This window comes from Heterodontus francisci, chromosome 31, assembly GCF_036365525.1.
Source record: "Heterodontus francisci isolate sHetFra1 chromosome 31, sHetFra1.hap1, whole genome shotgun sequence".
Taxonomy (NCBI): domain Eukaryota; kingdom Metazoa; phylum Chordata; class Chondrichthyes; order Heterodontiformes; family Heterodontidae; genus Heterodontus; species Heterodontus francisci.
This window is the reverse complement of record NC_090401.1, coordinates 64,957,028-64,984,253: the sequence shown is the minus strand read 5'-3', so window position 1 is coordinate 64,984,253 and position 27,226 is coordinate 64,957,028. Positions and strand designations below refer to the sequence as shown.

The 27,226-nt window shown below is 47.3% G+C and overlaps 1 protein-coding gene across 6 annotated transcripts in view; it reads left to right on the top strand.

Annotated features, from left to right (window-relative positions):
* The first annotated feature begins 536 nt into the window (after positions 1 to 536).
* The window catches only part of tmem39b (transmembrane protein 39B), an 85,337-nt gene continuing 58,647 nt past the window's right edge, over positions 537 to 27,226 (top strand). For 2 of the 6 annotated variants that reach the window (XM_068011031.1, XM_068011025.1), the window contains exons 1-3: positions 1,205 to 1,319; positions 19,660 to 19,842; positions 26,615 to 26,834. In XM_068011031.1, the coding sequence (XP_067867132.1) occupies positions 19,715 to 19,842; positions 26,615 to 26,834 (348 nt within the window). In that variant the 5' untranslated portion in view covers positions 1,205 to 1,319; positions 19,660 to 19,714. Of the gene's footprint in view, positions 643 to 935; positions 961 to 1,204; positions 1,320 to 1,357; positions 1,465 to 16,146; positions 16,241 to 19,659; positions 19,843 to 26,614; positions 26,835 to 27,226 lie in introns of those variants that run through there. The other 4 variants (XM_068011027.1, XM_068011030.1, XM_068011026.1 and 1 more) reach the window with 4 other exon arrangements.

Here is a 27,226-nt window from a genome sequence, read left to right as displayed (position 1 = left end):
TCCTCGCTCACATCTGCAGTCTGGACACGTCGTGGCATTCCATCCTGCTATCTGGAAGAGGCGGGAGTCCCTGGTGGGAGGCTGTCTGTGTGGAATTCCTCCCCTTTTCTATTGGGGATTTGGCAGGGAGGGTATTGCATGCAGCAATAAATAAATATTTTAGTCAATTCACAGACTCCAGGGGGGCCTGTAATTTCTGTGGTCTGGAGGAGTCATCGAGCCATTTACGGCACAGAAGGAGGCCATTCGGCCCATCCAGTCAGTCCCACTCCCCCACTCAATCCCTATCGCCCCGAAAGTTTATTTTCTTCAAGTGTTCAAATGTCTTTCATTTTTATGTTATGTGTGAGAGATTGCAGCCTTGCTTCACTACTCCTTATTTTCTGACTGCAATCCAGCCCCACACTCCTGATTTTTGGGTACCAGGTGCAGAGGGGAGTGGGCAGATCAGAGGACCTCTTTGTGGGACAACTCCTGAGCCTGACCATCGTCCAGGAAGCGGGTGGTGGAGGGAGTTGTTCTATCTATCTCTCTTCGGTGGTTAGTCCGTGCCCAGGTGCCCCTGGAGACAGAGCATGAGGTGTCATCGGGTCGCCTGAGGCCTTCCGCGGCTGATGAGCACTGGAGGCGTCATCACCCTGGGTATATAATTTTAATTTGATTTGTTGTTTCCTTTAAATGTTTTGATTATGTTGCAGTTCATTAGTGTGTGCTCCTTTAAGAATGGGACACTTATTACCTTTAGTTAAATGTATTTAAAACCTGTCATCATTGAAAAATGAAAGATTTATAAATGCCAAGTATTTCTTGTGTTTTTGAAGTGTAAAGTGCCTTGGGGTCCTGAGCTCCTGAAAGGCGCTATATAAATGCAACTTGTTTTCTTTTGAAAAATATGCAAAAGGCAGGGAGCCAGGAATGAAAGGGTTTGTGTCGGCCCCGGATCCCCGCGACTATTACCGGGCAAGTTCCTCCGCTTCAGCGCCTCAGTTTGTTTGGTTGCAGCGTTTTCGGATTTACCGGGATCGCAGCCATTCATCAGGAATTAAAAGATCAGTTCTGACCGAGGCGCGCTCCCGGGGCGGGCGATGGCGGCGATTGCGCGCTCCCGGGGCGGGCGATGGCGGCGATTGCGCGCTCCCGGGGGGGGGGGGCGATGGCGGCGATTGCGCGCTCCCGTGGCGGGCGATGGCGGCGATTGCGCGCTCCCGTGGCGGGCGATGGCGGCGATTGCGCGCTCCCGGGGCGGGCGATGGCGGCGATTGCGCGCTCCCGCTCAGCGCTTCTCTTCAGTTAGCGGCCGGGCGGCGGCGGCGGGAAGGGTGAGTTTTGCTGCGCGAATATTTGGCGCTGTTCCCGGGCTGCGGCCTTGGTGTCTCGGGTTGGGAGCCGCTGTTGGGCGACGAGCGACCTGCCGTTTGCAGCAAACTGACTCCACTCCCGGATCCTCTCACTCCGACCTTACAGGTTTGAATGTGAATTTGTGGCAACAACCGCGACTCCAACGTTCCCCCCCCCCCCACCCCCAAACCCCCGAATCTCTTTCCCTCCCCCCCCCCAAACCCCCGAATCTCTTTCCCCCCCCCCAAACCTCTTTCCCCCCCCCAAACCTCTTTCTCTCCCCCCCCCCCCAAACCTCTTTCCCCCCCCCCCAAACCCCGAATCTCTTTCCCCCCCCAAACCTCTTTCCCCCCCCCCCAAACCTCTTTCCCCCCCCCCCAAACCTCTTTCCCCCCCCCCAAACCTCTTTCCCCCCCCCAAACCCCCGAATCTCTTTCCCCCCCCAAACCTCTTTCCCTCCCCCCCACCAAAACCCCGAATTTCTTCCCCCCCCCCCAAAACCCCCGAATCTCTTTCCCTCCCCCCCCAAACCCCCGAATCTCTTTCCCTCCCCCCCCCCAAACCCCCGAATCTCTTTCCCTCCCCCCCCCAAACCCCCGAATCTCTTTCCCTCCCCCCCCCAAACCCCCGAATCTCTTTCCCTCCCCCCCCCAAACCCCCGAATCTCTTTCCCTCCCCCCCCCAAACCCCCGAATCTCTTTCCCTCCCCCCCCCAAACCCCCGAATCTCTTTCCCTCCCCCCCCAACCCCCGAATCTCTTTCCCTCCCCCCCCCAAACCCCTGAATCTCTTTCCCCCCCCCAAACCCCTGAATCTCTTTCCCCCCCCCAAACCCCTGAATCTCTTTCCCCCCCCCCAAACCCCTGAATCTCTTTCCCCCCCCCCAAACCCCTGAATCTCTTCCCCCCCCCCCAAACCCCTGAATCTCTTCCCCCCCCCAAACCCCTGAATCTCTTTCCCCCCCCCCAAACCCCTGAATCTCTTTCCCCCCCCCCAAACCCCTGAATCTCTTTCCCCCCCCCAAACCCCTGAATCTCTTTTCCCCCCCCCCAAACCCCTGAATCTCTTTCCCCCCCCACCAACCCCCGAATCTCTTCCCCCCCCCACCAACCCCCGAATCTCTTTCCCTTCCCCCCCCCAAACCCCCGAATCTCTTTCCCTCCCCCCCCCCAAACCCCCGAATCTCTTTCCCTCCCCCCCAAACCCCCGAATCTCTTTCCCTCCCCCCAAACCCCCGAATCTCTTTCCCTCCCCCCCCAAACCCCGAATCTCTTGCCCTCCCCCCCCAAACCCCTGAATCTCTTTCCCTCCCCCCCCAAACCCCCGAATCTCTTTCCCTCCCCCCCCCCAAACCCCCGAATCTCTTTCCCTCCCCCCCCCAAACCCCCGAATCTCTTTCCCTCCCCCCCCCAAACCCCCGAATCTCTTTCCCTCCCCCCCCCCAAACCCCCGAATCTCTTTCCCCCCCCAAACCCCCGAATCTCTTTCCCCCCCAAACCCCCGAATCTCTTTCCCCCCCCCCCCCAAACCCCCGAATCTCTTTCCCCCCCCCCAAACCCCCGAATCTCTTTCCCCCCCCCAAACCCCCGAATCTCTTTCCCCCCCCCAAACCCCCGAATCTCTTTCCCCCCCCAAACCCCCGAATCTCTTTCCCCCCCCCAAACCCCCGAATCTCTTTCCCCCCCCAAACCCCCGAATCTCTTTCCCCCCCCCAAACCCCCGAATCTCTTTCCCCCCCCCAAACCCCCGAATCTCTTTCCCCCCCCAAACCCCCGAATCTCTTTCCCCCCCCCCAAACCCCCGAATCTCTTTTCCCCCCCCAAACCCCCGAATCTCTTTTCCCCCCCCAAACCCCCGAATCTCTTTCCCCCCCCCCAAACCCCCGAATCTCTTTCCCCCCCCAAACCCCCGAATCTCTTTCCCTCCCCCCCCCCACCAACCACCGAATCTCTTCTTTCCCCCCCACCAACCCCGAATCTCTTCCCCCCCCCCCACCAACCCCCGAATCTCTTCTTCCCCCCCCCCCACCAACCCCCGAACCTCTTCTTCCCCCCCCCACCAACCCCCGAATCTCCTCTTCCCCCCCCCCCACCAACCCCCGAATCTCTTCTTCCCCCCCCCACCAACCCCCGAATCTCTTCTTCCCCCCCCCCCACCAACCCCCGAATCTCTTCTTCCCCCCCCCCACCAACCCCCGAATCTCTTCTTCCCCCCCCCCACCAACCCCCGAATCTCTTCCCCCCCCCCCCCACCAACCCCCGAATCTCTTCTTCCCCCCCCCCCCACCAACCCCCGAATCTCTTCTTTCCCCCCCCCCAACCAACCCCGAATCTCTTCTTCCCCCCCCACCAACCCCCGAATCTCTTCTTCCCCCCCCCCACCAACCCCCGAATCTCTTCTTCCCCCCCCCACCAACCCCCGAATCTCTTCTTCCCCCCCCCCCCACCAACCCCCGAATCTCTTCTTCCCCACCCCCCCACCCCCGAATCTCTTCTTCCCCACCCCCCCCCACCCACCCCCGAATCTCTTCTTCCCCACCCCCCCCCCCACCCACCCCGAATCTCTTCTTCCCCACCCCCCCCCACCCACCCCGAATCTCTTCTTCCCCACCCCCCCCCCACCCCGAATCTCTTCTTCCCCACCCCCCCCCCCGAATCTCTTCTTCCCCACCCCCCCCCCGAATCTCTTCTTCCCCCCCCCCCCCGAATCTCTTCTTCCCCCCCCCCCGAATCTCTTCTTCCCCCCCCCCCCCCGAATCTCTTCTTCCCCACCCCCCCCCGAATCTCTTCTTCCCCCCCCCCCCCCGAATCTCTTCTTCCCCCCCCCCCCCCCGAATCTCTTCTTCCCCCCCCCCCCCGAATCTCTTCTTCCCCCCCCCCCCCGAATCTCTTCTTCCCCCCCCCCCCCCGAATCTCTTCTTCCCCCCCCCCCCCCGAATCTCTTCTTCCCCCCCCCCCCCGAATCTCTTCTTCCCCCCCCCCACCCCCGAATCTCTTCTTCCCCCCCCCCACCCCCGAATCTCTTCTTCCCCCCCCCACCCCCGAATCTCTTCTTCCCCCCCCCCACCCCCGAATCTCTTCTTCCCCCCCCCACCCCCGAATCTCTTCTTCCCCCCCCCCCCACCCACCCCCGAATCTCTTCTTCCCCCCCCCCCCACCCCCGAATCTCTTCTTCCCCCCCCCCCACCCCCGAATCTCTTCTTCTTCCCCCCCCCCCACCCCCGAATCTCTTCTTCTTCCCCCCCCCCCACCCCCGAATCTCTTCTTCTTCCCCCCCCCCCCACCCCCGAATCTCTTCTTCTTCCCCCCCCCCCCCCCCCGAATCTCCTCTTCTTCCCCCCCCCCCCCCCCAAACCCCTGAATCTCTTCTCCCCCCATTGATGCCAGTGTTGTAGCTGTACTGGAACAGCTTGGCTCGGGACACGGCTAGTTCTGGAGCACAATTCTTCAGTACAATTTCCGGAATGTCAGGGCCCAGAGCCTTTGCAGTATCCAGTGCCTTCAGCCGTTTCATGATATCACATGGAGTGAATCTGATTGGCTGAAGACTGGCATCTGTGATACTAGGGACCTCAGGAGAAGGCCGCGATAGACCATCTACTCAGCACTTCTGGCTGAAGATGGATGCAAATGCTTCAGGTTTATCTTTTGCACTAATGTTCTGGGTTGTCCCATTGTTGAGGATGGGGATATTTGTGGAGCCACCTCTCTTGGTTGTTTAATTATCCACCACGATTCACAACTGGATGTGGCAGGACTGTCGAACGTAGATCTGATCTGTTGGTTGTGGGATCTCTTAGCCCTATTGCATGCTGCCTCTGCTGTTTGGCACGCAAGTAGTCCTCTGTTGTAGCTTCATCAGGCTCATTTTTAGGTATGCCTCGTGCTGCTCCTGGCATGACCTCCTGCACTCTTCATTGAACATGTAAAAGATTCCATGACATTATTCAAAGAAGAGCATGTTGTCTTTGGCAATGTTTATCCCTCAACCGTCACTATCAAAAACAGATTATTTATGTCATTGCTATTTGAGACCTTGCTGTGCTCAAAATGGCAACGGCATTTTCCCTACGTTCCACTGCAAAATACTTAATGGACTGTGAAGTGCTTTGAGACACCCCGAGATCATGAAAGACACTATATAAATTTAAGTCTGTTCTTTTTTTCTCTTGTTTGATTTTGGGAAGTTAAAAATAAGTCAGTTTGACCTTTCTCTAAAAATAGTTCTAAAATGATAGGGCAAAAAGAACTTGCAATTATATTAGCACTTTATCATGTCATCAGGACATCCAAAAGCATTTCACAACCAGTGGATTTTGAATTGTATTCATTGTTAATAAATAATTGAATAAAATAATTAAGTAATTAATTAAAACACATTAAGGGTGGCAGGACAGGTGTGTCATGGCTGCAGCATGTGGGAGCTCCTGGATGCCAGTGTGATCCAGGGCAAACGTCTGCAGTAAGTGTTTGCGGCTCGAAGAGCTTCGACTCAGAGTCATTGAACTGGACTCCGAGCTGCAGACATTGCGACATGTCAGGCAGGGGGAAAGTTACCTGGACGTTTTGTACCAGGAGGTGGTCACGCCTCTTAGGATAGGGTCTTCTGATTTAGTCAGGGACAGGAGAATGTGGCTGCAGCTGAGGCAGGTAAGGGGACCCAGAGGGCAGGAGTGAGGAGTCTCAGCCTTTGCGATTGTCCAACAGGTTTGAGGTTCTTTCAGCTTGTTTTGGATGAGAGTGGGGGCTGCAGGGTAGATGAGCAACTTGACAATGGCACCATGATACAGGAAGCCATTCAGGTGGAGGGAGAAAAAAGGAATGTGGTGGTAGTAGGGGACAGTATAGTTAGGGGGATTGACACTGTTCTCTGCAGCAAAGAGTGAGAGTCCAGACGGCTGTGTTGCCTGCCCGGTGCCAGGGTTCGGGACATCTGCTCAGGGCTGGAGAGGAACTTACAGTGGGAGGGGGAGGATCCAGTCGTCGTGGACCATGTAGGTACCAACGATATAGGCAGGACAAGGAAAGAGGTTCTGCATCGTCAGCATGAGGAACTAGGCGCCAAATTAAGAAGCAGCACCTCAAAGGTAATAATCTCTAGATTATTACCTGAGCCACGTGCAAATTGGCATAGGGCAAATAAGATTAGAAAAATTAATGCGTGGCTCAAAGATTGGTGTGGTAGAAGTTGGTTCCGGTTCTTGGAGCACTGGCACCAGTACTGGGGAAAGTGGTGGCTGTACCGTTGGGATGGTCTACACCTGAACCGTGCTGGGGCTGGTGTTCTGGCAAGCCGCACAACTAGGGAAGTAGAGATGGTTTTAAACTGATTAGTGGGGGCAAGGGATCAAATTTGGGAAGTTATGGTAAATCAAGGAGTAGAGTCAAGGCAAAAGAGAAAGGTATTAATATGTGAAATGATAGACTGTGACAGGAAGGCACAGAGCGTACCAATGTAAGAGTAAATCAACAGATAAGGCTAGAGGTTACAAAAATAATAAAAGGACATAACTAAAGGCACGGTGGCGCAGTGGTTAGCACCGCAGCCTCACAGCTCCAGGGACCCGGGTTCGATTCCAGGTACTGCCTGTGTGGAGTTTGTAAGTTCTCCCTGTGTCTGCGTGGGTTTTCTCCGGGTGCTCCGGTTTCCTCCCACAAGCCAAAAGACTTGCAGGTTGATAGGTAAATTGGCCATTATAAATTGTCACTAGTGTAGGTAGGTAGGTGGTAGGGAAATATAGGGACAGGTGGGGATGTTTGGTAGGAATATGGGGTTAGTGTAGGATTAGTATAAATGGGTGGTTGATGTTCGGCACAGACTCGGTGGGCCGAAGGGCCTGTTTCAGTGCTGTATCTCTAATCTAAATCTAATCTAATCTAAAGGTGCTGTATCCGAATGCACATGGCATTTGAAACAAAACAGATGAACCAAGAGCACAAATAGAAATAAATAAGCACGATCTGATAGCCATTACAGAGGCATGGCTGCAGGACAAGATAGATTGGGACCTGAATATTGAAGGGTGTATGGCATTTAGGAAAGATAGGAAGCTAGGAAAAGTTGGAGGGGTAGCTCTGTTATAATGATGGTACTAGCACAATAGAGAGGGATGACCTAAGTTCTGGAGACCAGGATGTAGAAACAGTTGGGTAGTGATAAGTCACTTGTGGGAGTGGTGTACAGGTCACCTAACATTAACCGCACTGTAGGACAGGGTATAAAGGAAGAAATAATGGCAGCTTGTCAGAAAGGTACAGTGATAATTATGGGGATTTTAGCCTACATATAGACTGGAAAAATGAGATGGGCAGAGGTAGCCTAGATGAAGAGTACATAGAATGTTTTCGGGAAAATTTCTTGGAACAATACGTTCTGGAGCCAACCAGAGAGCAGGCTATACTAGACCTACTTTTGTATTCAATTCCCCTCGCAATAAACATTTACATTCTATTAGCTTTCCTAATTGCTGAACCTGCATACTAACCTTTTGCGATTTCATGCATGAGAACACCCAGATCCCTCTGCATCTCAGAGCTCTGCAACTTCTCATCATTCAGATGTTATGCTTCTTTTTTATTCTTCCTGCCAAAATGGACAGTTTCATATTTTCCAACATTATACTCCATTTGCCTGATCTTTGCCCACTCATTTAATCCACCTATATCCCTTTGTAGCCTCATTAGATCCTCTTCACAACTGAATTTCCTCTCTTTGTGTCATTTATTTTTAAGTGGTAGGGTTTATTGTATTATCAAGGTTTAAATTAGTACAGTAAGTGCTGGTGAGGCAAGGCATAATTTAAAAAAATTAAGAAAATAAGTTGTTAATTAAAACACCAAAGATGGCAGGGCAGGAGGTGTTGCAGCTGCAGTATGTGGGAGCTCGTGGACACCAGTGTGATCCACGGCAATCAGGTCTGCAGTAAGTGTCTATGGCTTGGAGTTTTGGCTCAGGGTAGATGAGCTGGAGGCTGAGCTACAGACACTATGATGCATCAGGGAGGGGGGAAGTTACCTGGACACTTTGTTCCAGAAGGCAGTCAGACCCCATAGGATAGTGTCTTCCGATTTGGTCAGTGGTCACAGACAGGAGAGTGTGACTGTGAGTGAGGTAGGTAAAGGAATAGAGAAGGCAGAAGTGAAGGCGCCTAAGCCCTTGCCATTGCCCAACAGGTTTCAGCTTGTATGGATGAGCGCGAGGGCTACAGGGTGGATGAGCAAACTGACCATGGCACCATAGTGCAGGAAGACATTCAAGTTGGGGAAGTAAATAAGAATGTAGTGGTAGTAGGAGATGGTATAGTCGGAGATAGGCACAGTTCTTTGCAGCCAAGAACGTGAGTTCAGAAGGCTGTGTTGCTTGCTTGGTGCCAGGGTTTGGGACATCTGCTCAGGGCTGGAGAGGAACTTGCAGTGGGAGGGAGAAGGATCTAGTTGTCATGGTCGACGTGGGTACCAATGACATAAATAGAAATAGGAAAGAGGTTCTGCATAGGGAGTATGAGCAACAAGGGGCTAAGTTAATACAATCTCAAAGGTGGTAATCTCTGGATTATTACTTGAGCCACAAGCAGTTGGCATAGGGTAAATAAGAATAGAGAGGTGAATGCATGGCTCAAAGACTGGTGTGGTAGAAATGGGTTTCGATTCATGGTGCACTGGCACCAGTACTGGGGAAAGTGGGAGCTGTAACATTGGGACAGTCTTCGCCTGAACCATGCTGGGACCAGTGTTCTGGCGAGTTGCATAACTAAGGCGGTAGAGAGAGCTTTAAACTGAATAGTGGAAGGAAGGGATCATTTCAGAGGAGACGTGGTAAATTGAAGGGAAACAACAAGGTAATGGAGCAAGGTAACTATTTGGGTAATGATAACCAGAGTGTGGCAGGAAAGCGTACAAACGTAAGACTACACCAGCAGATAAGGTCAAAGGTAGCAGAAATGGTAAAAAGACAGAGTTAAAGGCTCTGCATCTGCATGTAGCATTCGTAACAAAATGTGAATTGTTAGCGCAGATAGAAATTAATATGTATGACCTGGTAGCCATTGCAGAAACATGGTTGCAAGGTGACCAAGGCTGAAACCTGAATATTGAAGGGGATTCGACATTTTGAAAAGACGAGAAGCTAGGAAAAGATGGTGGGGTAGCTTTGTTAATTAAGGATGTCATTCATACAGTGGTGAGAGATGACCTTAGCTCAAAAGAACAAGATGCAGAATCAGATTGGACAGAGATAAGAAATAGGAAAGGTAAGAGGGCACTTGGAGTAGTTTATAGGCCCTTTAACAGTTGCTACACTGCAGGACAGCATATACAGGAAGAAATAAAAAATGGGGCATGCAAGAAAGGTACCACAATAGTCATGGGTGACGTTAATCTACATGTAGATTAGGCAAATCAGATTGGCAAAGGGAGCCTAAAAATGAGTTCATAGAGTGTATTCGGGACAATTTCTTAGAGCTGTACATTCTCGAGCCAACTAGCGAGAATTCTAGACTTGGTAACGTGCAATGAGACAGGATTAATCAATAACTGCATAGTAAATGAGCCTTTAGGTTACAGCGATCATAACATGATAGAATTTCATGTTCAGTTTGAAAGGAAGAAGTGTGGGTCCCGGACTAGTGTTTTTAACCTAAATAAAGGTAATTACTAGGGTATGAAGGCAGAGCTAGCTAAAGTGAACTGGGAAAGTAGGTAAAAAGGTAGGACAGTAGAGGTACAGTGGCAGGCTTTTAAGGAGATATTTAATAACTCTCAACAAAGATTTATCCCAGTGACTGAAAAGATTCTTTGAGAAGGATGCATTATCCGTGGCTAGCTAAAGGAGTTAAAGATAGTATAAAGTTAAAAATACTGTATAAGTCTGCAAAGATTAGTGGTAGGTCAGCAGATTGGACAGATTAAGAACCAGCAAAGAATTATGAAAAAAATTAAGAGGGAGAAAGTAGAGTATGACAGAAATCTAGCCAGTAATATAAAAACAAATAAGAAGAGTTTCTACAAGTACTTAAATAGGATAAGAGCAACTAAAGCTAGAGTTGGTCCTCTTGAGTTTCTGGGGAATTGATAATGGAAAGCAAGGAAATGGTGGAGGTGCGAACAGGTATTTTGTCTTTTCCCTGGAGAAGACTTGGGAAACCTGCCCAAGTTACTTAAATTAAGAGGTGAAAGGGAGGGAGGAACTTAAAACAATCGCAATCACCAGGGAAAAGGTGCTGGGAAAACTATTCGACCTAAAGGCTGACAAGTCCCCAAGACTAGATGGCCTGCATCCTAGGGTCTGAAAGAAGTGACTGCAAAGATGGTCGAGGCTTTGGTTATAATACAAAATTCCTTAGATTCTAGAAGGCTCCCAACGGAATGTAAAATAGCAAATGTAACACCTTTATTCAAGAAAGGAGGGAGACAGAAAGCAGGAAACAATAGGCCAGTTGGCCTAACATTTGTCAGAAGGAAATTAATGGAATCCATTACACTTTGAAAATCATAATGGGATCAGACAGAGTCGACATGGTTTTGTGAAAGGAAAATCGTGTTTAACTAATTAGAGTTCTTTAAGGCAGTAGCAAGTAAGGTGGATAAAAGGAAACCTGTAGATGTGGTGTACTTAGATTTCCAAAAGGCATTTGATAAGGTGCCACATCAAAGGTTACTACATGGGAGACGGTGGCGTAATGGTATTGTTACTGGACTAGTAACCCAGAGACCCAGGGTATTGCTCTGGAGGCATGGGTTTGAATCCCACCACAGCAGAAGGTGGAATTTGAAGTCAATTAATAAATCTGACATTAAAAGCTAGTCTAATGGCCATGAAACCATTGTCGTAAAAACCCATCTGGTTCACTACATGTGACTCCAGACCCACAGCAATGTGGTTGACTCTTAATGCCCTCTGAAATGGCCGAGCAAGCCACTCAGTTGTATCAAACTGCTACAAAGTCAATAAGGAATGAAACCGGACGGACCACCCGGCATCGACCTAGGCACTGGAAACGACAACGGCAAACCCAGCCCTGTCGACCCTGTCCTCCTTACTAACATCTGGGAGCAGGTGCCAAAGTTGGGAGAGCTGTCTCACAGACTAGTCAAGCAACAGTCTGACATTGTCATACTCACGGAATCATATCTTACAGACAATCTCCCAGATACTGCCATCACCATCCCTGGGTACGTCCTGTCCCACAGGCAGGGCAGACCCAGCAGAGGTGGTGACACAGTGGTATACAGTTGAGAGGGAGTTGCCCTGGGAGTCCTCAATGTCAACTCCAGACCCCATGAAGTCTCAGGGCAGAAGGTCAAACATGGGCAAGGAAACGTCCTGCTGATTACCACCTACTGCACCCCCACAGCTCAGCTGATGGATCAGTACTCCTCCATGTTGAAGGGTGGCAAGGGTGCAGAATGTACTCTGGGTGAGGTACTTCAATGTCCATCACCAAGAGTGGCTCAGTAGCACCATTAATGACCGAGCTGGCCGAGTCCTAAATGGCAAATTGGATCCAAAATTGGCTTAGTGGCAGGAAGCAGAGGGTGATGGTCGAGGGTTGTTTTTGCGAGTGGAAGCCTGTGACCAGTGGTGTACCACAGGGATCGGTGCTGGGACCCTTGCTGTTTGTAGTGTACATTAATGATTTGGACATGAATATAGGAGGTATGATCAGTAAGTTCGCAGATGACACGAAAATTGGTGGTGTCATAAATAGTGAGGAGGAAAGCCTTAGATTACAGGACGATATAGATGGGCTGGTAAGATGGGCGGAGCAGTGGCAAATGGAAATTAATCCTGAGAAGTGTGAGGTGATGCATTTTGGGAGGACTAACAAGGCAAGGGAATATACAATGGATGGTTGGACCCTAGCAAATACAGAAGGTCAGAGGGACCTTGGTGTACTTGTCCATAGATCACTGAAGGCAGCAGCACAGGTAGATAAGGTGATTTGGAAGGCATATGGGATACTTGCCTTTATTAGCCGAGGCATAGAATATCAGAGCAGGGAGGTTATGATGGAACTGTATAAAACGCTAGTCAGGCCACAGCTGGAGTACTGTGTGCAGTTCTGGTCGCCACACTATAGGAAGGATGTGATTGCACTGGAGAGGGTGCAGAGGAGATTCACCAGGATGTTGCCTGGGCTGGGCATTTCAGCTGTGAAGAGAGACTGAAAAGGCTAGGGTTGTTTTACTTAGAGCAGAAAAAGCTGAGGGGGGACATGTTTGAGGAGTACAAAATTATGAGGGGCATAGATAGGTTAGATAGGAAGAAACATTTTCCCTTAGTGGAAGGGTCAATAACCAGGGGGCATAGATTTAAGGTAAGGGGCAGGAGGTTTAGAGGTGATTTGAAGAAAAAAATTTTTACTCTGAGGGTGGTTGGAATCTGGAACGCACTGCCTGAAGGGGTGGTTGAGGCAAGAACCCTCACAACATTTAAAAAGTATTTAGATGAGCACTTGAAACGCCATAGCATACAAGGCTACGGGTCAAGTGCAGGAAAATGGGATTAGAATAGTTAGGTGCTTGATGGCCGGCACAGATATGATGGACCAAAGGGTCTGTTTGTGCTGTATAACTCTGACATATCTTCCAGTCTGGATCGGCAGCAGCTGGTGGAACCAACGAGGGAAAACATACTTGACCTTGTTCTCACCAATCTGTCTGTCGCAGATGCATCTGTCCATGACAGTATTGGTAGGAGTGACCACTGCACAGTCCTTGTGGAGACAAAGTCCTGTCTTCACATTGAAGATACCCTCCATCGTGTTGTGTGGCACTACCACCATGCGAAATGGGATAGATTTCGAACAGATATAGTAACTCAAAACTGGGCATCCATGAAGCGCTGTGGGCCATCAGCAGCAACAGAATTGTACTCAACCACAATCTATAACCTCATGGCCCAGCATATCCTCCACTCTACCATTACCATCAAGCCGGAGGATTAACCCTGGCTTAATGAAGAGTGCAAGAGGGCATGCCAGGAACAGCACCAGGGGCATACCTAAAAATGAGGTGTCAGCCTGGTGAAGCTACAACCCAGGACTATTTGTGTGCCAAACAGCGTAAGCAGCATGCGATAGACAGAGCTCAGCGATCCCACAGCTAACGGATCAGATCTAAGCTCTGCAGTCCTGCCACATCCAGTTGTGAATGGTGGACAATTAAACAACTAACAGGAGGTGGCGGCTTCACAAATATCCCCATCCTCAATGATCGGGGAGCTCAACACAGCAGTGCAAAAGGTAAGCCTGAAGCATTTGCAACAATCTTCAGCCAGAAGTGCCGAGTGGACGATCCATCTCAGCCTCCTCCTGAAGTCCACAGCATCACAGATGCCAGTCTTTAGCCAATTTGATTCACTCCACGTGGTATCAAGAAACGACTGAAGGCACTGGATACTGCAAAGGCTTCGGGCCCTGACAATATTCCGGCAGTAATACTGAAGGCCTGTGCTCCAGAACTTGCTGCGGCCCTAGCCAAGCTGTTCCAGTACAGCTACAACACTGGCATCTACCCTGCAATGTGGAAAATTGCCCAGGTATGTCCTGTACACAAAAAGCAGGACAAATCCAACCCGGCCAATTACCGCCCCATCAATCTACTCTCGATCATCAGTAAAGTGATGGAAGGTGTCGTTGACAGTGCTATCAAGCGGTACTTGCTTAGCAATAACCTGCTCGGTGATGCTCAGTTTGGGTGCTGCCAGGGCCATTCAGCTCCTGACCTCATTACAGCCTTGGTTCAAACATGGAAAGAAGAGCTGAGCTCAAGAGGTGAGGTGAGAGTGACTGCCCTTGACATCAAGGCAGCATTTGACGGAGTATGGCATCAAGGAGCCCTAGCAAAACTGAGGTCAATGGGAATCGGGGAAAGCATTCCGCTGGTTTGAGGCATACTTAGTGCAAAGGAAGATGGTTGTGGTTGTTGGAGGTCAATCATCCCAGCTCCAGGACATCACTGCAGGAGTTCCTCAGAGTGGTGTCCTAGGCCCAACCATCTTCAGCTGCTTCATCAATGACCTTCCCTCCATCATAAGGTCAGAAGTGGGAATGTTCACTGTTGTTAGCACAACATTCACCATTCGCGACTCCTCAGATACTAAAGCAGTCCGTGTAAAAACGCAGCAAAACCTGGCCAGTATCCAGGCTTGGGCTGATAAGTGGCAAGTAACATTCTCATCACACAAGTGCCAGGCAAGACTATCTCAAACAAGAGGGAATCTAACCATCTACCCTTGACATTCAATGGCATTACCATCACTCAATCCCCAACTATCAACATCCTGGGGGTTACCACTGACCAGAAACTGAACTGGAATAGTCATATAAATATCGTGGCTACGAGCAGGTCAGAGGCTAGGAATCCTGCGGTGAGTAACTCACCTCCTGACTCCCCAAAGCCTGTCCACCATCTACAAGGCACAAATCAGGAGTTTGATGGAATACTCTCCACTTGCCTGGATGAGTGCAACTCCAACAGCACTCAAGAAGCTCAACACCATCCAGGATAAAGCAGCCCACTTGATTGGCACCCCATCCACAAACATTCACTCCCTCCACCATCGACACACTGTGGCAGCAGTGTGTACCATCTACAAGATGCACTGCAGCAACACACCAAGGCTGCTTTGACAGCACCTTCCAAACCCACAGCCTCTACCACTTAGAAGGACAAGGGCAGCAGTTGCACAGGAACACCGCCACCTGCAAGTTCCCCTCCAAGTCACTCACCATCCTGACTTGGGTCAAAATCCTGGAACACCCTTCCTAACAGCACTGTGGGTGTACATACCTCACATGGACTGCAGCGGTTCAAGAGGTGGCTCACCACCACCTTCTCAAGGGCACTTAGGGATGGGCAATAACTGCTGTCCTCGCCAGTGATGCCCACATCCCATGAATGAATTTTAAAAAAAACAAAAGATAAGAGCACTTAGTGTAGTGGGTAACATATTAGCATGGATAAAGGACTGGTTATCTAACAGGAAGCAGACAGTCGTGATGAATGGGTCTTTTTCAGGTTGCAAAGCTGTAACTAGTGGAGTGTCACAGGGATCAGTGCTGGGGCCTCAAATATTTACAATTTATATCAATGACTTGGATGAAGGGACTGAATGTATGGTAGCTAAATCTGCCAATAATGCCAAGATAGGAAGGAAAGTAAGTTGTCAGTATGAAGTAAAGAGTCTACAAAAGGATATAGATAGGTTAAGTGAGTGGGCAAAAATTTGACAGATGGAGTATATTGTGGGAAAATGTGAACTTGTCCACTTTGGCCGGAAGAATAGAAAAGCTGTATACTATTTAAATTGAGAGAGATTACAGAACTCGGTGGTACAGAGGGATCGGGGTGTCCTGGTACATGAATCACCAAAGCCTGTATGTTGTGCAGGTCTTGCTGCATCAAATTCCGTCTGGCAATTGTTTTAACCTCACTCTTTGCCACACCTCCAAGTTTGGCATTGTTGGCAAATTTTTAAATTTTACTCTGTATTTCAATGTTAGTCATTTATATAAAATATAAAAAGCAGGACTCTCAGCACACACCCTTGGAACATCACTGTCTACCATCTGCCTAGTCTGAAAAAAAACAACCATTTACCGCAATTGTTTTTTGTCCTTAAGCCAATATTGTACCCAAGATGGCAACTGACCCTCCTATTCCATGAGACTTAATTTTGTTAACTAACCTTTTTATGTAATACTTTGTCAAAGGCTTTCTTAAAATTCATAAAGACAACAATGATTTGCATTCCCTTCATCTAAAGGCCTGCTACGGAACCGACGACATGTGTCGGGTTCGGGTCGGTCGCTCTTCTGGGTCTGGCTTTCGGACTCGGGTCCAGGTCGGGCCGGGCACACACAGTATTACCTTTTGCTCTGCTGGGAGGAAAAGGGAAGTTGAGTAAGTAAGCCTCAAAATTTGAAAAGCCTACCTGAGCTGGAAGTCCTGGATGTCGAAGAGGGAAACGTGCATCTCTGAAATGTACAGACTCTGAGTCTGCGCAGTGAGTGAGTGAACGTCTCTATGACGTCATCGCGCTCATGTTGTAGCTTCCTTCCATTTCATCCGAAAGTGGTTAAGTACAGTGAAGTGCACTATGGTCGGGTCGGGCTCGGGTCCGATGTGGTTCTGTTGAGTTTTTTTTTCCAGACACGAGCAGGCCTTTACCTTCATCAACCTTCTGTTACATCATCAAAAAATTCTTCGATTAATCAAGCACGATCTGCCTTTTAGTCGAGATACTAGATGGGCTAAAAATTAGTAGAGGAAATAAGAAAGGCTTTCTGTGCTTCAAGTTGATAAGTCACCGGGACCAGATGTGATTCATTCGAAGAAGCTGAAGGAAGTTAGGGAGGAAATTGTGGAGGCATTGACCATAATATTCCGATCCTTCATCGATACGATGTGCCAGAGGACTGGAGAATTGCAAATGTTGCATCCTTCAAAAAAGGTGTAAGGATAAACCCAGCAACTGCAGGCCAGTCAGTTTAACCTCTGGTGGGAAAGCTTCCAGAAACGATAATCTGGGACACCATTAACAGTCACTTGGACAAGTATGAATTCATTAAGGAAAGCCAGCATAAATTTGTTAAGGGCCAATCATGTTTAAGTAACATGATTAAATTTTTTGATTAGGTAACAGAGAGGATTGATGAGGGTAATGCTGTTGATGTGTATATGGATTTCCAAAAAGCATTGGATAAAGTGCCACATAATAGATCTGCCAGCAAGGTTAAATCCATGGAAAGTGGCAGCATGAATATGAATTAGGGTGGCGCAGTGGTTAGCACCGCAGCCTCACAGCTCCAGGGACCCGGGTTCAATTCTGGGTACTGCCTGTGCGAAGTTTGCAAGTTCTCCCTGTGACCGCATGGGTTTTCGCCGGGTGCTCTGGTTTCCTCCCACCGCCAAAGACTTGCAGGTGATAGGTAAATTGGCCATTGTAAATTGCCCCTAGTGTCGGTGGGGAATATGGGATTACTGTAGGGTTAGTATAAATGGGTGGTTGTTGGTCGGCACAGACTCGATGGGCCGAAGGGCCTGTTTCAGTGCTGTATCTCTAAATAAAATAAAAACTCTTACTGTCTTTTTTTATATTCCAGGCTAGTTTACACTCTATTTTTACCCTTTTTTCATCAACATTTTGGTCACCCTTTGCTGGTTTCCAAAACTCACCCAATCCTCAGGCTTGCTACTATTCTTTTCAACATTTTAAGCCTCTTTTTTAAAAAATCTAATGCTATCCTTAACTTCCCTAGTAAGCTATGGATGCATCTTTCTTGGAGTTTTTAATGCAATGTATTTTTGGTTGAACATTTTGAAGCATGTCTTTAAATATTTCCCACTGTTTATTTACCATGTCATACCTTTTAGTCTATTTATCCAATCAGCCTTAGCCAGTTCTCCATTCATACCTAAAGATTTTTGTTTGGTACTGGAGTGTGTCACACAAACCTGATATGGAATTCAATTGTATTATGGGATCTTTTACTTTGAAATTACTAATTTTACCTGCCTCATTGCACAATACAATATCTAAGATGGCTTTATCCCTTGGTTCCACATATTATTCCAAGAAACTGTTGCAAAAGCATTCTTAAAATTGATCATCCAGACTATCTTTGCCAATTTGGTCCAGTTTATAAAGATTGAGTTCCTTATGTAATTATTACATTGCATTTGTTACAAGCTCCAATTATTACTTGCTTAATACTCTGTTCAACAGTATAATTACTGCTAAGCACCCTATAAAGCACTCCCACCAGCGTTTTCTGACTCTTGTTATTCCTAATCTCCACCCATATTGATTCTAATTCCTGATCCTCTGAGCCAAGATCCTTTCTCACTACTGTCTTTATGCCATCCTTTACTATAAGGGCTCCTCCTCCTCCTTTTCCATTCTGTCTGTCTTTTCAGAATGGAATATTTATTTCCCAACCTTGTCACCTTGTTGTAGCTCTGCCTCTGTAATGGCGATTAGAACTAAACTATTTATCTCTGCACCGCTAGTTCAATAAATTACAACTGCTTTGCACATTCAGATAAAGAGCCTTTAATTTTATTCATTTGCTACAATTTTTGGCATGGAATTTTTTTATTTGCTGATGCACTATTACTGTTAAGCTCTCTGTCCCTTCCTTGTCTTTACCCAAATCACTACACTGTTCTATTGCCTCAATCTTTCTCTTGAGATTTCTAAATCTCCCTTCCCTGACTCCTCCCCTGCCCTCTTTTAGTTTAAAGCCCTGGTTATACAATTGGCCTCCTTCTGTGCTGTAACCATTCTATGACTTAACAGAATGTTGAATATTGTAGAGCCAAAAAAAACTTGCTCAAAGGTGACTCAATTAAAATGTTTTAATTGAATATTACTCTAGCTTGCAGCCTGTAAGGAGAACTGTTAAAATTAGAATTTAAATTGCCAATGTAATTTTAAAACTATACCATGAATTATTTTTGATAGGGTCCTGGCTGAAATTTTACTAAGCATAACATGTGATTGGGCAAACCTATATGAGATCATTAGCAGAGTAGTTCAAAGTACACTGAACATCAATAAGGACTGACCTTGGGGCTACAGCAGGTTTGCAGTAACCATTCTCCATTTTGTGTTTTGAATTGCATAGAAATTTTGTTATTTAATCATACTTGCCTTTTTTCCCCATTTCTTCAGTACTGTGCTGGTGGGGAGTATCATGCAATGCAAAACATACAATGTTAAAATGTAGTGTGTGCATTTTTGGGCTGCCTAGATATGTGGGACTGCCTCATGGGGAGGGGCTCAGGAAGGTAACCAGTTCCATCATCGGTTGTGCTGAATTAGATGACCTCCTTGGGAGGTAATAGGAGCACTGTATTCGTGACTTTGATGCTCTGGGCTTAGGGAGGAGTAAAGTCAACTAAGGATCCTGATTCTGATTACTATTCAGTAACCAGCACTGAAAAATGTTTATAAGTGAACTGGACTAAGTTCCACAGTAATGCTCAAAATATAACCCACTAATAGCTTTGTTGGTCTGTACATGTAGATGACAAAGGGGCCTACTTGTGGTAGGTACTGGAGGCAATTGACACCTGTGGAGCCAAATCCAAGTTGGTGTTTTCACAGACCAAGGTGGGGGTGGGAGGAGGGAAAATTGGATTCAATTTTTTAAATTCTATAACTTATTGTAGAATCTTCCTGTAGCTCATCTATGATATGGAAGTAACTTTTTTATACATTTACAATTTTTTCATATATATTGGTGGATTTTCTATCCATTTATAACCCAAGTTACACAAATGGTGGTGAACATTCATGTTGTTTTATTCAATTACAGCAAGCCCCCGTACCAAAGGTAAACTCCAAAGCTGAAATAAGTGCCTTTCTTTGGCATGGCAGGGGGCAGAAGAGGGCCAAGTAGGGCATCCTACTGCAGAACACCACTCAATGAATCTGGAACGTTAGGGGGCTCTAGCTATTCCACCAGCTCGCCCATTACAGGAGTGCGATCAAGGACCAGGTAAGGAGCTCCCGAAGGGGGAGAAAATTAGTATTTCTTTACTGTGGTCTCCTACCTAGCAAATAGCAACTGAGTCATTAATTTCTTCTTTAAAGATTTTGATCTCACATGTTTGGAAGTAAAGCACATGCAAAATCCTGCATTTGACTTCTAGAAGTAAAGGTTTTGCTACAATTTAAGTGCATTTTCCAAAATTATTTAATTTATAGAAGGAAATCAGCTTTTTAAAAAGAACTTCTCTTTGTGTGACCCCTTGCTAATTTTATCAGTCGCCAATGCAGAGGCCTGATAACTCCATTGTTAATTGAGTTCAACTGATTTTAAAATACTACTTTTTGTATTCTACCATTACTAAAATCTGCTGTTCTATTTTACATGTTCATGTGCGTAACAACAATTTTTCACTCAGCAGGTCTGGCAGCATCTGTGAAAAGAGAAGCAGAGTTAACGTTTCGGGTCAGTGACCCTTCATCGGAACTGACAAATATTAGAAAAGTCACAGGTTATAAGCAAGTGAGGTGGGGGTGGGGCAAGAGATAACAAAGGAGGTCTAGATTGGACCAGGCCACATCGCTGACCAAAAGGTCACAGAGCAAAGGCAAACAATATGTTAACGGTGTGTTGAAAGACAAAGCATTGGTACAGATTAGGTGTTAATACACTGAATATTGAACAGCAGCAAGTGCAAACCTGAAAAAAAACAGTGGGTAAGCAAACTGAACAAACTAAGATGAAATGAAATAAATGCAAAAAAAAAATTGTAAAAAATGTAAACAAAAGGAAGAAAAAATAACTAAAAATGAAAGTAAAATGGGGGGCTGTCATGCTCTGAAATTATTGAACTCAATGTTCAGTCCAGCAGGCTGTAGTGTGCCTAATCGGTAAATGAGATGCTGTTCCTCGAGCTTGCGTTGATGTTCACTGGACCACTGCAGCAATCCCAGGACAGAGATGTGAGCATGAGAGCAGGGGGGAGTGTTGAAATGGCAAGCAACCGGAAGCTCAGGGTCCTGCTTGCGGACTGAGCGGAGATGTTCCGCAAAGCGGTCACCCAGTCTGCGCTTGGTCTCCCCAATGTAGAGGAGACCACACTGTGAGCAGCGAATACAGTATACTACATTGAAAGAAGTACAAGTAAATCGCTGCTTCACCTGAAAGGAGTGTTTGGGGCCTGGGATAGTGAGGAGAGAGGAGGTAAATGGGCAGGTATTCCACCTCCTGCGATTGCAGGGGAAGGTGCCATGGGACGGGGACGAGATGGTGGGGGTAATGGAGGAGTGGACCAGGGTGTCGCGGAGGGAACGCTCCCTTCGGAATGCTGACAGGGGAAGGGAGGGGAAGATGCGACTGGTAGTGGCATCACGCTGGAGGTGGCGGAAATGGCGGAGGATGATCCTTTGGATATGGAGGCTGATGGGGTGAAAAGTGAGGACAAGGGGAACCCTGTCACGGTTCTGGGAGGGAGGGGAAGGGGTGAGGGTAGAGGTGCGGGGAATGGGCCGGACACGGTTGAGGGCCCTGTCAACCACAGTGGGGGGAAAACCTCGGTTGAGGAAAAAGGAGGTCATATCAGAAGCACCGTCACGGAAGGTAGCATCATCAGAGCAGATGCGTCGGAGACGGAGAAACTGGGAGAATGGAATGGAGTCCTTACAGGAGGTAGGGTGTGAAGAAGTGTAGTCCAGGTAGCTGTGGGAGTCGGTGGGCTTATAATGGATATTAGTAGACAACCTATCCCCAGAGATGGAGACAGAGAAGTCGAGGAAGGGAAGGGAAGTGTCAGAGATGGACCATGTAAAGATGAGAGAAGGTTGGAAATTGGAAGCAAAGTTGATAACGTTTTCCAGTTCGGGGCGGGAGCAGGAAACAGCACCGATACAGTCATCAATGTACTGGAAAAAGAGTTGGGGGAGGTGGCCTGAGTAGGACTGGAACAAAGAATGCTCGACATATCCCACAAAAAGACCGGCATAACTAGGACCCATGCGGGTTTGATGACCATGTCGGGGTTAGACCTGAGAGAACGGAGTGCCTCAAGTTCAGAGGGGGACAGGTTAGAGTGAGTGAGGTGGCAGAGAAATTGAGATGACCAATGTATCGCCGACAGTTTTCAATAAAGAGATCAAGAGCGGGTAAGAGGCCAGGGGGAGGGGTCCAGGTAGAGGGAGAATGCTGGAGGCGGGTAAATGGGTCTACTCTCGCCGCATCCTGAGATCCACACTCAGCGCTATGCGCCTCCCCCCGACCAGCAGGCACTCCGTTCTCTCAGTTCTAACCCCGACGTGGTCATCAAGCCTGCAGACAAGGGTGGTGCTGTTGTCGTATGGCGTACCGACCTCTACCTTGCAGAAGCTCAACGCCAACTCACGGACACTTCGTCCTACCTCCCTCTGGACCATGACCCCACCACCGAACATCAAGCCACCGTCCAAAGGGCTGTCACTGACCTCATCTCCTCTGGAGATCTTCCCTCTACAGCTTCCAACCTCATAGTCCCACAACCCCGGACAGCCCGCTTCTACCTCCTTCCCAAAATCCACAAACGGGACTGTCCCGGCAGACCCATTGTGTCAGCCTGCTCCTGCCCCACTGAACTTATCTCTTCCTATCTAGACTCTATCTTTTCTCCGCTGGTCCAGTCTCTTCCCACCTACATCCGTGACTCTTCTGACGCCCTACGTCATTTTGACAATTTCCAGTTTCCTGGTCTCAACCGCCTCCTCTTCACTATGGACGTCCAATCGCTCTACACCTCCATCCCCCACCAGGATGGTTTGAGGGCTCTCCGCTTCTTCCTGGAACAGAGGCCCAACCAGTCCCCATCCACCACCACCCTCCTCTGCCTGGCTGAACTTCTTCTCACATTGAACAACTTCTCCTTCAACTCCATGCACTTCCTTAAAGTAAAAGGTGTCGCTATGGGTACCCGCATGGGTCCTAGTTATGCCTGTCTTTTTGTGGGATATGTCGAGCATTCTTTGTTCCAGTCCTACTCAGGCCCTCTCCCCCAACTCTTTTTCCAGTACATTGATGACTGTATCGGTGCCGTTTCCTGCTCCCGTCCCGAACTGGAAAACGTTATCAACTTTGCTTCCAATTTCCAACCTTCTCTCATCTTTACATGGTCCATCTCTGACACTTCCCTTCCCTTCCTCGACTTCTCTTTCTCCATCTCTGGGGATAGGTTGTCTACTAATATCCATTATAAGCCCACCGACTCCCACAGCTACCTGGACTACACTTCTTCACACCCTACCTCCTGTAAGGACTCCATTCCATTCTCCCAGTTTCTCCGTCTCCGACGCATCTGCTCTGATGATGCTACCTTCCGTGACGGTGCTTCTGCTATGACCTCCTTTTTCCTCAACCGAGGTTTTCCCCCCACTGTGGTTGACAGGGCCCTCAACCGTGTCCAGCCCATTCCCCGCACCTCTACCCTCACCCCTTCCTTTCCCTCCCAGAACCGTGACAGGGTTCCCCTTGTCCTCACTTTTCACCCCATCAGCCTCCATATCCAAAGGATCATCTTCCGCCATTTCCGCCACCTCCAGCGTGATGCCACTACCAGTCGCATCTTCCCCTCCCTTCCCCTGTCAGCATTCCGAAGGGATCGTTCCCTCCGCGACACCCTGGTCCACTCCTCTATTACCACCACCACCTCGTCCCCGTCCCATGGCACCTTCCCCTGCAATCGCAGGAGGTGTAATACCTGCCCATTTACCTGCTCTCTCATCACTATCCCAGGCCCCAAACACTCCTTTCAGGTGAAGCAGCGATTTACTTGTACTTCTTTCAATGTAGTATACTGTATTCGCTGCTCACAGTGTGGTCTCCTCTACATTGGGGAGACCAAGTGCAGACTGGGTGACCGCTTTTCGGAACATCTCCGCTCAGTCCGCAAGCAGGACCCTGAGCTTCCGGTTGCTTGCCATTTCAACACTCCCCCCTGCTCTCATGCTCACATCTCTGTCCTGGGATTGCTGCAGTGTTCCAGTGAACATCAACGCAAGCTCGAGGAACAGCATCTCATTTACCGATTAGGCACACTACAGCCTGCCGGACTGAACTTTGAGTTCAATAATTTCAGAGCATGACAGCCCCCCATTTTACTTTCATTTTTAATTATTTTTTCTTCCTTTTTTTTAACATTCTTTTTTACATTTTTTACAGTCTTTTTTTTGCATTTATTTCATTTCATCTTTGTTTGTTCAGTTTGCTTACCCACTGTTTTTTTTCAGGTTTGCACTTGCTGCTGTTCAATATTCAGTGTATTAACACCTAATCTGTACTAATGCTTTGTCTTTCAACACACCATTAACATATTGTTTGCCTTTGCTCCGTGACCTTTTGGTCATCTATGTGGCCTGGTCCAATCTAGATCTCCTTTGTTATCTCTTGCCCCACCCCCACCTCACTTGCTTATAACCTGTGACTTTTCTAATATTTGTCAGTTCCGATGAAGGGTCACTGACCCGAAACGTTAACTCTGCTTCTCTTTTCACAGATGCTGCCAGACCTGCTAGTGGTTCCAGCATTTCTTGTTTTTATTTCAGATTTCCAGCATCTGCAGTATTTTGCTTTTATAACAATTTTTCACTAACTTATTGAAATAAACCTTGGATTTGAATGTCAAAATATTACTTCCCTTTTCTGGTCTACTCTCCTTTGGAAATCTATTACTGCTCATCTGAAGGCTGGTAAATACCATTTGCTTGAGTGTACGGGCTGCAAATCTTGTGTTATGTTCCGTTGAGGCTGCGTTATAAGAACTCCCAACATAGGGAATCTCTGGCCCTGCACTTATTCACATTGATGGACTTGCAGGAACGTGCGGAAGGTCTGCTCCCACAGGGCCATAGCTTCATGCAGCACAGAAGGGGGCCATTGTGCAGTGTGCCTCGTTGAAAGAACTATCCAATTCGTCCAACTACCTGCTCGTTCCTCCTAGCCCTGAAAATGTTTCTTTTTTTCTGTATATATCCAGTTCCCTTTTGAAAGTTAAAATTGAAATTGTTTCCATCACCCTTTTAGGCAATTCATTCAAGATCATCATAAAACACTGAATAAAATTTTCTCTCCTCTCTTCCATGGCTTTTAAGCCAACTATCTTAAATGTGTGTCCTCTGGTTACTGACTCTCTTGCCAATGTAAACAGTTTTTCCCCTAGGTATTCCATCAAAACAACTCAATTAAATCTCACCTTAACTTTTTCTGCTTTGAGGAGAACAAGCCAGCAACAAGAAAATCTCTGTATATAACTGATAATGGATTGGAATACAAAAGTGAGGATGTGGTGCTTCAGTAGTACAGGGCCTTGACCAGACCCCATCTGGAGTACTGCTTTCAGTTTTGGGCACTGAAAGATGTATTGACCTTGGAGGGAGCCTAGTTCAGATTCTATTCATGATACAGTAACAGAATTGTACCTAGTTTGTACAGTTGGGTAGCAGTCTGCATATACAAAGTTGAGGTCATTTCTTGCTGGATGGTGGCAGGCCAAACACAAGGATACAGAATCCTGAAAACTAGGCGCCACAGACTAGATCCAATATATCCAGCAGAGGCAATAGATTTTGGCCCCATTATCTCGGTTTAATAAAAGTAAACAGAGAGCTTTTGTCTTCTGTTATGCATCTCAGTTGATAATTTGACAAATGCTGCATTGTCTTCAGAAAAATACATTAATGAACCCCCTAAAAATTTATAATTTGCAAAGATCTCATTTATTTTCAATAAGTAAGAGAAGATGTTGCATTATTACATTCTGCAGGTGATGGGATGATATTGGTAGCATTCAGCAGGAATTCTTACTTTGTGTGTGTAAAAGAATGGTTGCAGAGAGCAATATTTGTGCTGTGTGCACATAAATGAACTTTTGGATCACTGCCATGGTGTCTTGAAGTACTGAACAAAGACTAGGTACTTGCCATCGCAAATGAGAGAAATTTACCCAGGGTCTTTCTTGTGCATCTCCCAGTGACTCTTCATACATTTCTTGCAACAGGCCAATTTTTCTCTCTGTGCTTTCGTCCAGAGATGATGCTTATCCCAGGGAGGCTAAAGTTAGATAAGCGGTTCTGTAAAATACTATCATTCAAACTGGCATTTATTTGGATGTTGCCAAGATCAGTTTAATGAAATGTTTATTAATATTAGGCAATTTGGACTATGGTAGCATATTGATTTAACTTTTACTTCTGAAACCTGGGACTGAATCTGCTAGCATGAAAGTCTTGTCTTTATAGGTGTAAGGGCCTACATGAAATGAATTTGGCAGCCTACGTTAAGTTCCACATGTCTACAATTCACTATGAATTGGGAGAAGACATGGTTGGTGTGGGAAACGGAAAAATTCCCACTTGTGCCCTTGAGTGGGGGGATGTGTAGGGAAGGGGGGTTGGTTTAAGAACATTCGGACAAAATAGAGGGAATTTGACTCTAGCCTAATATTAGAATGTTTGTTGACAGTGGGTATCCAAAACGGAGTGATGTTTTATTCGCCAGCAAAGACAACCAGACCCTTGACTAGGACTAAAATGTAATATAGCCAAAGTGTTTTCCTCATAATTGTTTGATTCATGCATTGATCCTCTGTGCCCCTCTGCCAACAGAGATTGGGTTTCTGGCCAGGTTGTAATACTTGCGGAACAATATTTTAATTAATTTACTTTTACTTCAAGGAGTGAAGAAACATGCCTTGACCGTTGTTTGTTTAAATAGTCTTTATATTATCATGACATTAGCAACTGCAGATTTTTGATTTTTTCATTAGGAGTGGCTCAGGAACTGGCTTGACAAGCCCTCCCCTGGCAACCCAGACTGTGATCCCTCTGAAACACAGTAAGATTCCTGAACTACCTCTTGACAAAGGCATTCTGTTTGAGCTTCACCTCCTCTTCTGCCACCTCATAGCTTTATTCGTTCATTACATCAACATCTATAAAACAGTATGGTGGTATCCTCCAGCTCATCCACCTTCACTTACATCACTGGTGAGTATCAATTTATTGCTCCTTGTGATCTAATAAGTGAGTACTTGTGGTAAAATGGTCCACTTTTCTTGGACTGTCTAAAATGCTACTCAAACTTAATGTTGATAGGTATATTTTCCCTTTACATTTGTTCATGTTTACTGTACACTGAAATGCATAGCATTGTGATGGTAAAATCTTATTTTTAGCCATGTAGTATGACTGCATCCTGAGCACTGCATAAAGTGTTTCCAGCATCTGGCCTGCTCCTGTTGTCCTCTGGCAATGGAAATTCTAGGCCAAGACATAAGAACGTAAGAAACTTAAAATGAGAAAAGGCTATTCACTATCAGGCCCACTTATATAACAAGCTTTTCCCTGATTGCCCTGCAAGTTCTCTATGCATATCTGAA